Genomic DNA, 19,541 nt, shown 5'->3' with positions numbered 1-19,541 from the left:
TGGGATAATATTAAATTTATAAATATTGACATTTTTGACCATTTGAGGAGGAGGTACAAGAAGTAGTGGCCCATTGGCTGTGCAAGGTTTGGTTCTAATCGAGCATTCCATTCGCCTGAAATTGCATCTATAATTATTGAAAATGTTGAACCTTTGTGGGGGAGGTATCAGAAAGAGTCATTGCTCCACTCCATCTTGTACCTCCCCCACAATGGGACTTTATCTAGGCTTGTTAATGATAACAAGTTGGACAGTCTGGTTCAAATCGGATATTTCGATGGGCCACTTTTTGTATCAAAGTGTATAAATTAGTATTTCGATTTTCGTCGATTTAGTCATGTCCGTTTTTCAAAATCAATTGTGCACAGTCATTGCTAGTTCTTCTATGGCATATATAATTTTGGAATATTCCAATATAAGGTATTTTAGGAATGTTGGATAAATTTTTCAACCGAATTTCCCTTCCGTAAAATGGGTTATATTGACACCGACCGACGTTAATATAATATATTTCCCCTTTTTAAGAATTTTGATAATTTTCGATAATTTCCCTTTTTCCAGAATTGATTGAAAACTCATTCAAAACGGGGTTAAAGGTGCCCGAATTATTCTACAGAAATGTTCACCATAATGTTTTACTATAAGTCTCAGAATACATTAAAAATCAAACATTTTTTTAGGTTACCCCCGATGTAAACTTTCAAAACGCCGATACACGTGTAGTCTTTTTTAACCCCTCTTTAATAATCTGTTGGAATTTCCCGGTAATTATTTTTTGTGTTGCACAGTGTAGTTATAATTTTTATACCCTTCACCACACTGTGGTACAGGGTATTATGTCTTTGTGCATATGTTTGTAACAGGCAAAAGGAAACGAGATAGACACATGGTTCCTTTTGAGAATATGCATAGAATCACTTTCTGAGTCGATTTATGGATGTCCGTCCGTCCGTCTGTCTGTCTGTCCATGTTAAATTGTAAACAAAGTACAGGTCGCATTTATGATCCGACTTGGATAGCTCCCATATATATTTTCGTCCGATTTAATGTAAACGGTCCCTATATATCTTTCGATTTGCACGAAATTTGGCACAGCGTAATGAATTAGGTCTAGAATAATATGTGCAAAATTTCATAAAAATCGGTTCAGATTTAGATATAGCTCCCATATATATTTTCGTCCGATTTTTTGTAAATGGTGCACCAAAGTCCCCATATATCTTTCGATTTGCACGAAATTTGGCACAGCGTAATGAATTAGGTCTAGAATAATATGTGCAAAATTTCATAAAAATCGGTTCAGATTTAGATATAGCTCCCATATATATTTTCGTCCGATTTTTTGTAAATGGTGCACCAAAGTCTCTATATATCATTCGATTTGCACGAAATGTGGCACATCGTAATGAATTAGGTCTAGAATGATGTGTGTAAAATTTCATAAAAATCGGTTCAGATTTAGATATAGCTCCCATATATATTTTCGTCCGATTTTATGTAAATAGTGCACCAAAGTCCCTATATATCTTTCGATTTGCACGAAATTTGGCACATCGTAATGAATTAAGTCTAGAACGATGCGTATTAAGTTTCATGAAAATCGGTTTATATTTAGATATAGCTGCCGTATATATTTTCGTCCGATTTAATGTAAATGGTGTACAAAAGTCCCTATATATCTTTCGATTTACACGAAATTTGGCACAGCGTAATGAATTAAGTCTAGAATGATGTGTGTAAAATTTCATGAAAATCGGTTCAAATTTGGATTATATTTTCGTCCGATTTTAGGTAAATGGTGCACCAAAGTCCCTTTATATCCTTTGATTTGCACGAAATTTGGCATAGCGTACTTAATTAATTCTAGAAATATGGGTTTTTAATTTCGTAAAAATCGGTTCAGATTTAGATATAGATCTCATATATATTTTTGCCCGATTTTAAGTAAATGGTGCATCAATGTCCCTATATAGTTTTATATATAATAAAGAACTCAAAATGGGGCCGAATGCACAAAACATACTTAAATAAGTGTAACCTAACATGTGACAAGTTTCGATGAAATCGGTTTACATTAGATATTTTACTTTAAATTAATTTACATAATTTTGTCCTATTGTAAGAAGCAACTCTATATGTGACCAAAATTTATAGGTTGCAGAAAGACCTGTTTAATTTCATATTAATGGTCCTTCAAAAATGCGACGTCTGTTAGGCTTCCATCTGTTGATTATACCCAAAGTGGTGAAGGGTATCATATAGTCGGCCCCGTCCGACTTTACTACTTTCCTTACTGTTTTTTTTTTTTTTTTTTTTTTTTTTTTTTTTTGTAAACGATATTGAGGGAACCCGTGATGATATCATTTCATATGACCTGGACATCATACTGGAGTTTTAATAAAAACATAATTGAATTGAATAAAGTCGGATGAAATTGTTCAATAGAATTATATCAAAATCCATAACAAAATCGTTCATATAAATTTACAATATTTCAATATATATAGGGAGGTAGCAGGCGCTGTTAATTCGACATATGTAACATGAGTCTTGCAAAGTTCAAATTTGAAAGTAAACATGACTAATTTAACTTTTTTCCTTCCCATATTTCGTTCAGGATGCACATAAAACAATTTTTATTACCACCCATCATCTATGGTAAATGAGTAAACGTCAATGATATGACACAGATTGATATGACATTTATTAGTCATAAATAAAACAATTAATATTTGCTCATAATACTTATTTTTTGGAGTCTCTTGTGTTGTTTACCGTATCATCTAAGATGTTTATTGCCATTTATCAACCAATTTTATTATTTTGAATTTTAATGCTGGGATTTCAAATTAATTTCTATTAATAATTAGTATGTATACGAATTCTATACTCACTTAAAATGACTAGTCCCACGAAAAGACTTAATGTGACAGTTGAGAATGTTGTGAATTTCTGCAATTAAAAAAATAATAAAAGAATTTAAATTAGTATTTAATAGAAGAGTATGGAGAGATATTTCGTTTCAGTTGAAAGAATAATTTTGATGGTAATAATGGAGATGAGAGAAGATTTCGATTAATTAAACTTAAAGTGGCACCTTTCGACATGTTACTAATTATAACAGAGTATATAGGACTTCCCCCAAACTTGGGTCAATATTGATCATTTTGGTAGAGAGATTTTCAACCAAAATTTAATAATCTTGCCTGAAACGGATAATTTTCGATAGGAAACATTTTCTGCCCAATTAGAAGTCAAAATTTACAGGTACTTTGGTCGAAAAATACCGACAATTTTTAGTATGAAAATTTTCCTTACAAATGAGTTCCCGATATTAGTCTTTGGTTGAAACATTAGCTACGAAATTAGAACCCAAGTTACTAGAATGTACCCAACATTTACAATTATATGCAAGCTTTTCCAAAACATAGACCATTTTCAGAGTCATCATCCGGGGAGTAGTAGCAATGTATGCGCAAAGTTTCAAAGCTCCATTTAAAATATTACGAGCACTATGATTTCAACAGACAAGCAAACTTGCTAAGTCGACAAAGAATTTTATTCTGATCCCAAAAAAAATTATTTTTGGATATTACGAGGTGCTACAAACGGAATAAAGGAACAAAATATATTTATAGTATTCCTCCAGGGGCGTACACAGAGGAGGGCCTATGGAACCCGGCTCCAAAATATTTTTTTATACAAAAAATGTATGTTTGAACCAACGGCCCCCTGAAATGAAATCCTGTCTACGTGCCTGATCTCTCGTGCACTAAAAAAATCTCCTTTGTTTTAACCTTGCCACCCTATTACACAAATTATTCTAACATCACGATAACACTTGTCTCTAATTCTTTCCAGCACTTATCACAGATTATCTTAAAATAGAAAATGTCGTATTTTTCGTAAAATCTGTCCCCAAGTACTTAGTTCAAATAGCAATTATTAAAATTATGTCATAACACACTGTCTACATTTTTATATATCCAGAAAACATAATTTTTAATTAATTTAACAATCTATAATTACAAACACATGTTTTTGATAACAGACAACAACAATACTAAACATTCTACTATGCATTCACAAAAATGTTATACGAAGCGTAAAACAAACTTAATTGACATGCCAACAACAAAAACAACAACAATGCAAATATAACTTAGAGATATGTATTAATAAATATGTATAGCAAAAATTATGCATGTGTATATTAATACATATACATAGCTACTTGTATATATGAGTTAGTACACGCCCAGTGTTGAGTAATTAATTATGCCATTATGGAAAATAACAAAAAAAAAAAAAATATTATCAGGAGTATGGAAGCTAATTCGTTCAGAGAATAAAGGGTACCTCATCATGGACTGCAAACAAAAAAATTCTAAGAAATTCGAACGTAGGCTATATCTGGTCAACTATATTTATAAACCAGTAAGGAAAGTAGTAAAGTCGGACGGAGCCGACTATATTATACCCTTCACAATGATACCCTTCACCACCTGTAGACAGAACGGTCATAGAATCTTTGGAGGACCATTGCGATGAAATCGGCGAAATTAAATGTGCTATCTAGATAAATATTTTAACCAATGGAAAAACCACATACCGCATACCCCATTTGTTTTTTATGATCACTATATTCAATTTAATATCCTCTGCCGAATTTCGTGTAACCACCATTGAAATAAAATCGAACAAAAATATATATAAAACCTATATCAAAATCTGAACCGATGTCAACAAACCTTATCACTCATCATTTTTTTTCTCAATAGCCTTCGCTATGCAAAATTTTACTCAATCTGACAATTATTGGGAGTTTGGTGCATTATTCACAAAAAAATCGGACGAAACTATATATAGGAGCTATATCTAAATCTAAACCGAATTTTAAAAAACTTCGCAGACATCTGTCTGGATCTAATGCAGTACTCTGTGCAAGATTTTGTCCCAATCGGACAAATATTGGGAGTTTGGTGCATCATTCACAAAAAAATCGGACGAAACTATATATAGGAACTATAACTAAATCTGAACCGATTCCAACAAAACTCCGCACATATAAGCATGGACCTGATTCAGTGCGCTGGGCAAAATGTTGTCCCAATCGGAGAAATCCATGGAATATGGTGTATCATTTACATAAAATCGGACGAAACTATATATATTTATATATAAACCGATTTTCTCCAATTTCAATAGAGTCCGTCCTTGGGCCAAATAAGTGAACTGTGCCAAATTTCGTCCAAATCGGATCATAAATGCGTCCTTATTAACAAAAATACATGGACGCACATGCGTAAATCGACTCAGAAAGTGATTCTATGCATATTCTCAAAAGGAACCATGGGTCTATCTCGATTCCTGTTGCCTGTTACAAACATATGCCCAAAAACATAATACCCTGTACCACAGTGTGGTGAAGGGTACAAAAACTGGTTTTATTTTTTAGTTTATACACATTTTCATGGGCTCAAACCAATTGTCATAGTACTTTATCCACTCCTTATAAGCATGATTTCTGAAAGCTTCAGAAGAATCTTCTGGCAACGAAAATTGCTGAAAATTTTTTGCTTTGTGAGGGCGCTGTGTGACGGAAGACCTATCCATTATACGTTTTTGTTGGCCGAAAAGGCGCTGATTTCAGCCTCGTCTTCTTCTGTTCGTTTATCGAATATTCTTGGAAGGCTAAAGACAAACATATTGTGGGTTTCCACTTAGAATTGTCCATCCTATGTTGCTCAAACGGAACTGTAGTTTTGTCGAACGAACCGGGAACCTCTTGTTTCGAAATTTTTTCTCAATGAACGACATTCCGTGATTTTGGCTTTGTTCCGGGCTCAGACACACATATTCACTATTCGTCATCCCCTATAAGTTAAAGTAAATATACAATTTTTAATTCATTTTGCAACGCTTCTAAATATTCTTCAACGACAATATACAATCCATTATTATTAAAAAAATTTACGCTCTATTATGTCTTCGAAAAAAAAAAAACACATTAAAAAATCTACGCAGAAATACTCTTTAAAAGAGCTATTCTCTGGTGACCCTTAAAAAATGTTCTTTACGCGCAGCTGGACCTTGAAAAATATTCTATGACTGGAAAAATATTATTAAAATATCTACGCTCTGACATGACTGGAAAAAAATATTCTTCAAATAATATTCTTAAAGAAATCTACGCTCTGGTGACCTTTGAAAAAAACATTCTTGAATAAATCTACGCTCTGGTGATCTTTGGAGAAAAAAACATTCTTAAAGAAATCTACGCTCTGGTGACCCTTGAAAAAGATATATACTTTAAAAAAACTTCATCCTGATGACCTTTGAAAAAATTATTTAAAAACCCATTCTTTGCTGACCCTTGACAAATTATTCTTTAAAATATCTACGCTTTGGTTAACCTTGAAAAAATATTCTTTAAAAAAATCTACACATTGAAAAATATTCTGTAATCAAATCTACGCTCTGTTAAGCCATTTAAAAATATACTGCGAATATGGCTTAAAAAATGATTTTTTTTAAATCTACACTCTGGTGACCCTTAGAACCTATTCTCTACAAAATATACACTTAGCTAGACTCTTAAAAATATTCTGAAGCAATACGTTTTTGTAGGTTGTATGCCTTCATAAAAGAATATTAATATTTTTTTAATGACTCAAATTGTCGCTATTAGGAACTTCGATGAACTCAATAACTTTCCATGTACTTGTCCAAGTAGTGTTCAAAGCTAGCTAAAGTAAAAAGCGACTTCTTACAATTTCGCTCTCCTTTTATACATTTTAAATATTAATACTTACTTAGTGGAGACGTAACGTAAAAGTACACAAAGAGTATATAAAACAAATAAAGATAAAGTTGATTCGCTTCAATTCTTTAAAAAATCTACGCCCTGCTATGGCTTGAAAAGATTATTCTTAAAAAATATCCACACTGCTATCAATTCTAGATCTGTTGCTAACAATCGCTGATTTTTCCGATTGTGATTAGTTTCACATTTCATTATTTCTTTATTTCAGACACTCTTACCGACCTCTGCATTGGTGTTACATAATTCGCATATGTATTTTCCAATTTATTTCGATATAAATGCTAAATACAATATATCAACCGAATGTTGAAAATTTTCTATGGATGTTCTTATGACGCAGAGGAGGGCGTATTTTTCATAGAAGAGCTGAAGGTCTGCCTTTTCATAAAAGAACTGAAGACCTTCATCTTCATAGAAGAGCTAAAGATCTGTTCATAGATAAGCTGAAGATTTTTTTCTTCATAAAAGAGCTGAAAGTCTGCCTCTTCATTGAAGATGTGGAGGTCTACATTTTAATAGAACAGCTGAAGGCATGCCTCTTCATAGTCGAGCTAAAGGTGTGTCTCTTCTTAGAAGATCTTAAGGTTTTCTTCTTCATAGAAGATCAGATGGTCTCATTTTTCAAATCTCTGCAACAAATCTCTGTCAATAGTGGTCATTTTTTTAAGGTAGTACGAATGTTACATAAAAACAATAATAATGCTATGGCTTGAAAAGATTATTCTTAAAAAATATCCACATTGCTATCAATTCTAGATCTGTTGCTAACAATCGCTGATTTTTCCGATTGTGATTAGTTTCACATTTCATTATTTCTTTATTTCAGACAATCTTACCGACATCTGCATTGGTTTTACATAACTCGCATGTGAATTTTCCAATTTATTTCGATATAAATGCTAAATACAATATATCAAACAAGTATTGATACGTAAAACAAACCCAGCCGAATGTTGAACATTTTATATGGATGTTCTTATTACGCAGAACTTGAAAGAAATACGGCATTTACATTAAAACATTTTGACTCTATGAGGATTTATTTGACATATATGTTATGGATCAGGTAATCCGGTACAATGTAAAAAATTAAAACAAAGATTTTTTTGTCTTTAGAGTAATCCTTTGGATTTCCTTAAAAAAAATAAAAATAATTAAAAAAGGTCCTTCGAGCCAAATTTTGTATTCCCCCCAATATTCAAAATTCCCTAAATCGATCGGGAATGTTATATGGAAGCCATAGAAACCCGCTACCACTTAAAACACACACCCCAACTTTTTTAATTACTTTCTTTAACAAAAAAAAAGTATTTAATGTTTTATGAATTTCATCCATAAATGCAGAAATCTTAACATTGACAACACTATTTTTTTGTGTACGGTAGCCCTCTAATTTCTTTACAGTTTTTTTTTCTGTTTTTTTTTTTTTTAGAAACGTTTTCAACCAAATTGGCTCTCATATGATATCAAATCGTTCTACTTCTAAGATATTACTAAAAATAAAGCTATTTTAATAATAATGACCTACATCGATCCATGAACAGGTACAGTCCAGGCAATTATAATTTCTTCGACAATAAACTCCTTATAAAACTCATCCTCATATTAGATATTTTTGAAACCACATGTTTTCAATATAATTGGTCGTAATGTGACATTTGCGATTCTCTGAAAATAGAGTCCCGCTGGAATGGCAGGAGCGCCACCCAGAATAAAATAGCTACACTAAACCACTGCAAAAATATTCAAAGAGTTGTTTCTAGACGAAGATAGATGGCAGCACCATCACTAAGACAACTTAGTTGTAATGAAAGGGCAATGATTGACGAACTAACACAAAGACTTCTCACTCTCAAGACATCAGAAAAAATTGGAGACTTAAAGGAGAAGAAAACTGTTTACCCCTTTTTCGGTTGCCACATCCATAGCTTTTGGGTAATCATGCGAACAGCAATGTCCATAACATTTCTCTTCTCATTAGAATCAATTATATATTAGAAGATCTTATTTTTCTCTTCATCACTTTTGATGTCCATTAATATACATTCTAAATTTCCAATCATCTCGTATTGACCCATATACAATTTTGTAGCCAACGGCAATGTAGTCTTTATATGTGTTTTAAAAATATTATTATCTATCGTTAGCCATTATAATGGAATTAAGTAAATTGTTACCATAACCCCCACCACTTTTAATTCATTAGCATATAAATACATACATATTGGCGGCAAATTTATATATTGTTACACTCTATGTGACTATTTTGAATTAGAATGCAAGCCATTCAGATTTTGTTGTTGTTGTCTTTTTTGGTTACTGCTGCTGTGCATAGAAGTGTGAATTAAAAATTGATGCTGAAACCCCAAAAATGGTCCAATGATACCCCCAACAAACAAAAAATACTTTCATATATACATATCTATATGTGTGATGTGAATATTACTAAATATAGGGATGGCGATATAAAAAAACTTTTCAATTGGTATTTCCTTAAAAATAAAATAAATTTGAATACAATATTTTTTTAGCGTTTTCCTTTTATTTCAGCTTTACGGAGTGTCTGTAACTTGGCTCAACTTAATCGAAGAACGTTTTCAACATAAGTTCATATTCCTATATTTCTCCATGGCATAGCCTCGATATAACAATCTACATCAATTTTAGGTAATTTGAATGTCCACCTCTTGGGGGACGATATTTCATGTTCGACCCGACCGAATTTAGCAATGTTTTTACTTGCTTTCATTTACGGTTTTTAAGGTGTTAGCCAAATCTTTAACCCTTTGTGGCCCAATGTTGCCCACAGGCAACAAAATGTTTTAGAGCTTATATTTAATATATAGCTAGTAGAGATATATATTCTTTGGATTTCATACGTCAAGACCTAATTAAGGACGACATATATCAAAAGAAAAATCTAAAAATTCAAATTTTTGTAAAGTTATGAGCTTTTCAATATAGAGAATAGGGCAAAAATGTATACAGTACTAATTTATGTATACATTCCAAATTATTTAAATCGCTTCGTATTCGAAATATACGAATTCTGTCATCGGAATTATTTTTGATTCTTGTAAAACGTAATATAGAGAATAATTAAAAATGATTTTTTCGTCGATTTTTCATTTGGTTTTCTTGATATTGGGCTTTTATTTTTCAGAAAGAATGTACTGTATCTCCCGAATGCAAGGATGTAGCGATGTAAAATTTTGTCCATATCCTATCTAGGATAGTTGCATTAAATCTGTGAACAGAAAATTGTTCTATGATTACGGAAAAAAATTCGGGGCTCAAAGGGTTAATCGACGTGGCATTAATTAGCAATTTGTTCGCTTCAGAGTAAAAGTTCGGATTTCTTTAAAAACAATTAAAAATAGTCCTTCGAGGCGAACGTTTTATTCCCCTTTAGCATTCAAAATACCCAAAATCGATGAGGACTTTTATATAGAAGCCATGCCATGGAAAATTGCTGCCAGGAAAAAAATAAATGCCAATATACAGGTTGAAAATTAGGCTAGGACGATGAACATTGACATGAAGGCGATGAAGAAATGTGGACTAATACAGTGGACGATATGTGAATTGTTTGCCCACCAAGGTCTCGGAATGTCTAACTACATCCAAACTACATATACTTTGATTGGAAAATGCCCCTAGAACCACCAAAAATTCCTATAAAGTGGACTGGACTTCTATATTACGCCTTTACCCAAAGGATCGGCGCTCCTATTGAAACACAATATTTAATCACAGCCACTTCGACTGCAAAAACGGGCCCAAACCTCTAAAATTATCGAAAAAGTGGGTAGCGGCTTTATGGACACTACACCTAAAAGTTGGCAGATATTGTTATTTTTTGTTAGGGACTTTCTACCCAATGTGAACCCACAGTATTAAATAACAGACAATTCGGTTGAAAAATGTGTCCAAAATCCTCAAAATATCGCAAATCAGAGGGTACCGTTATGTGGGTGCTATACCTAAAAGTGGATCGGTATTGAAATTTTTTTGTAGGGAGGTTTACTACCTTATTAAGAATCCACAATATTAAATTAAAGTCAATTCGGTTGAAAAACGTGCCCAAAATTTTGGAAATATCGAAGATCGGAGAGTACTGCTATATGGGGGTTATACCTAAAAGTGGAACGATGTTGAAAATTTTTCATAGGAAGGTTTGCTACCCAATGAGAACCCACAATATTAAATAACCACTAATTCGATTGAAAAACGTGCCCAAAATTTTCGAAACATCGAAGATCGGAGAGTACTGCTATATGGGGGTTATACATAAAAGTGGATCGATGTTGACAATTTTTGGTAGGAAGGTCTTCTACTCAGTGAAAACCCAATTCGGTTGAAAAACGTGACCAAAATCCTCAGAATATCGCAAATCGGAGGGTACCGTTATGCGAGGACTGTACCTAAATGTTGTCCGATATTGTATATTTTTGGTAGGACGGTTCACTATCCAATGATAACCCATACTATTAAATTACAGACAATTCGGTTGAAAAACGTGTCTAAAATCATACAAATATCGAAAATTGGAGGGTACCGTTATGCGAAGACTGTTGTCCGATATTAGTTATATATTTGGTAGGAAGGTTTACTACCCAATTAGAACCCATAATATTAAATTACAAGCAGTTCGGTGGAAAAAAATTTGTCGAGGATCCTCAAAATATCGAAAATCGGAGGGTCCCCTTATATGGTGACATACCTAAATTGGACCAATATTGATCATTTTTGGTAGGGAGGTTTGCACCCATAATATAAAATTACAGCCAATTCGGTTGGAACACTTGTCTAAAATTCTCAAAATATCGAAAATCGGGGGTTCCGTCATATGGGGGCTATGTCTAAAAGTGCATCGATATTGACGATATTTTTTGCAGGGAAGTTTACTACCTAATGAGAACCCATGATATTAAATTACAGTTAATTCGGTTGAAAACGTATCTATGAGGCTCAAAATACTGAAAATCGGATTGTAGTCATATATGGTGGCTATACCTAAAATTGAACCGATATTGATCATTTTGGTAGGAGGACTCAAAATAATAAATTACAAGAAATTTGGTGGAGAAACGTGTCCAAAATCGGAGGGTACGGTTGCATGGGGTTGTTGGTATGGAGATTTCCTAGCCACAGTTACACCAAAATATTAAATTATAGACAATTCGGTTGAATACTGTGTCCAAAATATCCAATGTACCGAAATTTGGGAGGTGCCTTTACATGGGCGATACCCTGAAACATGACCCAAAATTGATCATTTCTGGTAGGGAGATTTTCTACCCCACGAGAATCCGAAGTATGAAACTACAACCAATTTAGTAAATAAACATGCCCAAGCGCCGCAAAATAATTAAATTTGGGGGTAACATTATATAGGGGGCTATACCTTAAAGTGGACCTATATTGATAAATTTTGGTAGGGAAATTTTCTACGCCACGAAAATCCGAAATATAAAATTATATCCAATTTGGTTAATAAACAGACCCAAGCTCCGCAAAATATTTTAATTTGAGGGGTACCATTATACGGGGAATATACCTCAAAGTGGACCTACATTGATAATTTTTGATAGGGAGATTTTCTACCTAATGAGAATCCGAAATATAAAATTACAGCCAATTTTTTTAAATAACGTGACCAAGCTCCCCACAATTCTAAAATTTGGTGGACCGATAAATCCAATTTTCAATACCGAATATCGTATCGTAAACGTGCTCAAGCCCCCCACAATTCTAAAATCTGGAAGGGGAGCTATACCAAACGTGGGACCGACAAACCCAATTTTCAATACCGAATATCGCAGGATTGCATTCCGATATGGAGTTACTGGTGAATATTTCGGTGTTAGAAACTAATCGACCTCCGCCTTATAATAACAAACGGTTGGTCCACCGTTTGTTATTTCCCCGAAATTTTCTTCTTTCCCACGATGGACATCTCTTAATATTGAAATGATTTTTTTGATATTCATTAGAATCGAAATGAAACGAAATGTATTCAATTCGCCAAAATATGACACCGGCTAACCAAAACAGGGACTGTCAGCCAGGCAGGCTGTAACCAGCCAGCTTTGACTCTCACAATAATATTTAAAAGTGGTCGTTCGGTCTGTTTCGGTTCTGGTGCAGTTCACAGCGACCACAAATGATTAGAAAATTGTAAATTAATTGAATAAAAGGGGCAGTCACATGGACGCACACACACACACACACATACACCGAAACACAGTCACACAAAGAGTTAGTTAAAATCATTGTAGTGTCATGGCTCTTTTGAACATTTTTGGTTCGATTAAAATTCATTTTTAGTAGTAATTCGATGTGGCGAGAGTGAGGGTGTTTGTGTGTCTCGTATTTGAAAATACAACAACAAAATCGAAAAACGAAAAATAGCTACAACAACATGACAAAATAATAGTTATTGAAAATTACCATATTTGTGCATATGTGCAAATAATTTTAGTAGAGATTTGTATTTTTTCGGTTCAGTGGGAGCCACATTTTTGTTAGCTGAGACAGCAGCAGCATTCATTACCTGTAATTGTTACCATTTTTCAGTTAGCCTGGCCCAAATGACAAATGCAACATAGTGCGCGCTCAAGTTCAATTAAATATTGTCTGGCGCATTCTCGTTTCAATTGTGTAGGTTCTCATGGATGTCATGGTGTTTTAGAAACCGAAAATGCAAAATCAATTTTAATGTCATATTTAATTAAAAGAATAATCGATACAATGGAAAATTATCTCAACATTTATAGAGAGATATCACTTCAACATAAATGGAATACATTTTTTTTAAATCGAATTTTGGAATTAGATTTAATTGTTGTAGGCTTAATTTGATAAATGTGGTTGGAAACACTGAGCTACGATTATTTATAAACATATGTTTCAATGAAAAACCCTGTATCAATGTTTAACCTGTAAGGAAAATAGTAAAGTCGGACTGGGCCGACTATATGATACCCTTCACCACTTTGGGGATATTCTACATATGTATCCTAACATGTATCTACGTATCTTTTCGAAGGAACATTGACATGAACTTGAACGAACTTAAATATGCGATCTTTATTAGTACGTTTTGTCAATCGGCCTAGCTATGGATCTTTGGTTAACCATTTACTTAAAATTGGAAGAAAGTATATGTCGAAGCTATGTGTAAATCTGAACCACTGTGGGTCTTTAGTGCACAATTTACATTAAGTCGGACAAAAAAAATATATTGGAGCTATATCTAAATCTGAACGGATTTTCAAGAAACTTAACACACATCATTCTGGACCTAATGCAGTACCCTATGCCAAATTTCGTGCCAATCGAAAGATATTTAGCAACTTTGGAGCCCCATTTACCTTAAATCGAACGAAAATATTGATGGGAGCTATATATAAATCCGACCCGATTTTCTCGAAATTTGGCACACGTCATTCAACATTTCGCTCAAATCGAAAGATTTATAGGGGCTTTGGTACACCATTTACATTAAATCGGACGAAAATATATATGGGAGCTATATCTAAATCTGAACCGATTTTCACGAAACTTAGCACACAATATTCTACGCTTAATTCGGTATGATTTGTCATATTTCGTGCAAATCGAGAGATTATAGGGACTTTGGTGAACCATTTACCTTAAATCGGACGAATATATATATATGGGAGCTATATCTAAATCTGAACCGGGTTTGTCAAAACTTTACACATATCATTCAACACTCGATTCAGTACACTATACAAAATTTCGTGCAAATCGAAAGTTATATAGGGACTTCGCGACAACATTTACATAAAGTCGGGCGAAGCTATATACGGGAGCTTTATCTAAATCTGAATCGATTTTCACGAAACTTAGCACACATCATTCTGGACCTAATTCAGTACCCTGTACCAAATTTCGTACAAATCGAATGATATATAGCGACATTGGCGCCTCATTTATAATAAATCGGACGAAAATATATATGGGAGCTATATCTTAATCTGACCCGATTTTCACCAATTTCAATATGGTTCGTCCTTGGACCAAATAAGTGATTTGTGCCAAATTGCATCCAAATCGGATCATAAATGCGACCTGTACTTTGTTTACAATTTAACATTTACAGACTGACATGGACAAATCGACTCTGAAAGTGATTCTATGCATATTCTCAAAAGGAACCAAGGGTCTATCTCGATTATTTTTGCCTGTTACAAACATATGTACAAAGATATAATACCCTGTACCACAGAGTGGTGAAGGGTATAAAAACACATAAAAGAGTATCGATTTTTTATACCTTACACAACTATGTTGTTATAGCTTTGTGCATCCCCAAGAGTTTGTAGGATGGGTTCTGCCCAATGAAGATCCCTATTGTTTTTGGTAAAGATCGATTAATATGTAGGGGATGAAATGGACCAAAAACTTAATTTTTGTCGGTTTTTCTGTTCGCTCCAGAGGCCGCAATTATGGCCCAAACATCGCGGATTTTTACACGGAGAAAGTCATCGGGCCAAAGAAAAAGCATGCCTGTTTTGATAAAGATTTGTCAATATTTAGCGGGTCAAATGGACCCTGACTTTTGTGCGAAAAATTACAAAATTTGTATATGGCTGTATGTACTCTGATGTGGGAGTAATACGTAATTAGGTAAAGGTGACTATGTGTATTTTATTACTATTACTCCATTAGAGGACGGAAATGTCGCGCTGATAGCTTTGAAATTGTACATGAACTTACGATTATGATCAAAGACTACGCCTATAGTTTTTGATGAAGTTGAGATTTCATTCAGGCGGTGCAATGAACCGAAAACTTTAATTTTGTCAGATTTTCTAGTCGCTCTAGAGTCAATTATAAATCACATATTTTACAATGTGAAGGGGATCTGACCAAATACTTAGGGCGGCTGGTTAAATGATGATCGGTCAATATTCCGAGGGTCAAATCAACCAAAACCAAAGTGACAAATTTTTTTATTTTACGGCGCACAAATTCACTTCAAGAAAAAAATGGAAAATATGCCAAGGCTAGAAAGTGAAGTTGTTTATCTATAATCGGTAAAAAGGGTGCAAATATCTCGAAATATTCCCCAGGCTCAGAATATAGAACCGCAGAAAGTTTGATTTTCGTGGTAGTTGTGTAGCGTATCATATGGTCGGCCCCGTCCGACTATACTGATCCGCTCACGGTTTTTTTTAGGAAAATTTGACACTCAATGGGAACTCAATGTATCAAATTAAACCCAATTCCGCTGAACATCGTAGCCAAAATCTCACAAATATCAAATGGACATGACTAAATTGACATTGAATTTTAATAAGATACTTTTTAATGTGGTCTCTGGTATTTCTAGGTGTTGCAAAAATGTACACTTGGTGAGTTAAAAAAAATCCGACACATAGGGGCTACACCATAATTTTTCTCCAATTTGTTTTCCATTTTAAATACTTTCTTGGAGTTCCAGCAATATAATTAAACTCAGATTTCGAACTTTTTGTGATGTTACATGCAGAATACTGCAATATACCCTCCATACTGCAGTCGATGATATTATAAAAACCTAACCCCTCCTAACAACGACACACAACACCTGTTTCCATTGTATTTAAATGTTCCGCTTTAGAACAAGCTGTAACCTATTTGTAAAAATCACGTTCTTTCGATAGCATCGTGATCCATCTGTTGTATTTTTTTCTGTTTAATGTAAATCATTGAACAAAGTTCATTGTTATCGATTGTTTGGCGAGGAAAAAAATCACATATTTGCATTTAATGTGGAATGTTGATGAGATTGAATGAAATTGAAAACACAAATGTTAAGTTAGGTCAAATGGAATTTTATGAGAAAAACAAAAACATATAATACATTAAATATAGTTTTATAATACAGTCGAACATCGGTTAAAACGAACTATGTGAGTAGTGATTTGTTTTATCCGGTGCCAGTAACTTCGTACATAATTTTCATACAACTCACAACGTTTATAAGAACTAATTTTTGTGGCCCATACAGTGAATTTTCACATAGATTTCAAGGTTTATATTGAGTTCGTTACAACCGTTTCCGACTGTAATATATGTTTATGTAATTGTTATTTATTTTATTTTTTATTTACTTTTTTAATTTTTTGTTTCAATAAAAATTGATTTTTTTCAACTCACCTGTTTTCTTACACCTGGAAATATAACTAAGAATGCAACATAAAATGTTGCAAATAATACAGATACGGCTACTATCGATACATCGCCCGTTACGGGTGTACGATTTGAAAATGAATACAGTGTCGGCCCACCATCGTCTCGAAATGCATCAAACCAACCCTTCATGCTTTGTAGACGTTATAATGCTGAAAATAGAAAAATTGAAATGAAATAAAATTATTTTATTGGGTTTAAAAATTTAAAAACAGATAAAAGTAAAAATAATCAACTATTAATCAAAAAGTATATCCGAAGGGTGTTAACTACATAATTCCTTACACAAAAACCCTGCACTTTAATTTTGTGTGATAATAAAAATCTGAATTAAAAATACCAACGGGCTTGGTATATTTACCGATCATTGCTACATTTACAAAATCCATATACTCGTATAAAATATCCCTTAAACATGCTAATAAGTATGGCTAGCAATACGACTAGAAAACAGAACAAGTGAAAAGGCGTTAAGTTCAGCCTGGCCGAACATTGGATACCCTCCACCATATGTATATTGACTTATAGGGAGCATACCAAAACGTGAACCTATACCGATAATTCTACAAACCGGTTTATGTAATGAAAACCCCAAAGCGTTGATTGATACTAATAACGCATGGTAGAATATACAATCCTCAAACTTGAACAATTTAGATTACATACTGTAGGAATTGGCGAATATTTGGGGTTATAGTTATATGAGGGCTAAGCCAAATTAATGACCGACATATGTCAATTTGGAACCCAATATTTTTGTTCTGTGTTTAAATTTTTTCCTTCAGGGGGTATAATTACATGGGTGAGAGGCATAAATGCAGGCCGATATATTTCATCAGGATCGAGTTTTTTTATCACGATTTTCTTAGAAAGCGGAATGATTACAACCGATAGCTATATCGTCTTAAAATTCCACAATTCGTAGGGTAAAACTGACTATTTCGAGTAACGACTATACCTATGCTATGGTAGAATACGCATATATGGGGACAACCCTTACACATGGAACTAATCAGATAACTATTTTAATATAAGAAAGGGGTTATATAGGAACTACCCCTAAAAGGGGCGAATATTAATAATGATTACAGCCAATTCGGTTGAAAAATGATCTGAAGAACCCCAAAGTACCGAAAATTGAGAGTGTATCCCCCATATAAGACACTACCGAAAATTGAGAGTGTCTTATTTGGGGGCTACCCGAAAAAATGGGCCTATATTTATAATTTTTAGTGAAGAAATTTGGTACCAAAAAAAAAACAGTATACCCAGAAAAACGCGCTCAAGAACCCCAAAATACAGAAAATTGGAGGTACCCTTATATGGGGGCTACAAGAAAAAGTAGACCGATATTTATAATTTTTAGTAGATATATTTGGTATTTAATAAGAATCCAATGTATAAAATTTCAGGTAATTTGATTGAAAATGTGCTCAAGAACCGCAAAATACCGAAAATTGGGGGGACCGATAAAGTCCATCTTCGAAATTGACCTGCCTACAGACAAAAGACGACTCTATGCAAAATGTTGGCCATCTATCTTAATTTTAGACGCTAGAGTGATTACAACAGACAGACGGAAATGGCTATATCGTCATAGAATTTTGCGCCCATCAAGAATATATATACTTTATAGGGTCGGAAATGATTATTTCGAAGAGTTACAAACGGAAAACTAATATACCCTCCATACTATGGTGGAGGGTATGAAAATATTGGATGTACTAATTATAAACCGAAGATGCGCTATGTCGCCCCATGTTAAGGTATAAACCCCGTATAACAGTACATCCAATTTTCGATATTTTTGAACGTTTTTAACCCTACCAAAAATTTGCAATATTGGTCCACATTCGTTATTTAGGAAATTTTGTACACGTCTTTCATCTGAATTGACTCTAATTTGGTATATTAAGTTCTCATAATGTACCAGATCAGACCAAGAATTATCAATATGGGTCCACTTCTTTGAGTGTAACCTCATATAAAGGTATTTAAAAGGTAGTACGGGTAGTGACTATAATTTGGCATTCTGGGACCTTGATGTGTAGAGATCTTCTTAACAGAACATCCGATTTTAACCTATTCAAAGGTCGAGCATCATTTTTGCTATACTCAAGATTATAGCCCAATTTTCCAACCTGAGTGTCTGTATTTCGTTTTCTCCGGACAGGAATTTCGATGCCGAATGATGAAAATATGACCCTAATTCTTAGACGGGAAAAATAATTAAATTGCATCTATAAAAATATATTTAAAATCCTGCCAGGAAAAGGTCAAATAAAGTGGAATTGGGTTTATCATACAATCATCCGTGTAAAATGTGTGACGTAGCCTCTAGACCGACTAGAAAAACATTCAAAATTAACTTTGTGGTCCATTTCACCCTTCAAATAACATTTAATCACCCCCAAAAACTACAGAAGTTGTCCTTGGTCATAACCGGAACTTCATGTAATATTTCAAAGTGATCAGCGCTACACTTCCGTCATCTAAAGGTCAACCGCTC

General features: G+C 33.6%; 1 protein-coding gene across 1 annotated transcript in view; it reads right to left on the bottom strand.

The window, feature by feature from the left end:
* LOC133331241 (dual oxidase maturation factor 1) overlaps positions 1-19,541 on the bottom strand; it is an 87,054-nt gene that overhangs the window by 49,578 nt on the left and 17,935 nt on the right. The window contains exons 2-3 of the mRNA XM_061539645.1: positions 17,000-17,184; positions 2,895-2,952 (exon numbers count right to left, since the gene is read on the bottom strand). Coding sequence (XP_061395629.1) covers positions 2,895-2,952; positions 17,000-17,164 — 223 coding nt within the window. The 5' untranslated portion in view covers positions 17,165-17,184. The remainder of the gene's footprint in view (positions 1-2,894; positions 2,953-16,999; positions 17,185-19,541) is intronic.

Source organism: Musca vetustissima, unplaced genomic scaffold, assembly GCF_032173495.1.
Source record: "Musca vetustissima isolate MV318-11 ecotype Yass unplaced genomic scaffold, APGP_CSIRO_Mvet_v1 utg9242, whole genome shotgun sequence".
Taxonomy (NCBI): domain Eukaryota; kingdom Metazoa; phylum Arthropoda; class Insecta; order Diptera; family Muscidae; genus Musca; species Musca vetustissima.
This window is presented reverse-complemented; position numbering and strand designations above follow the sequence as displayed.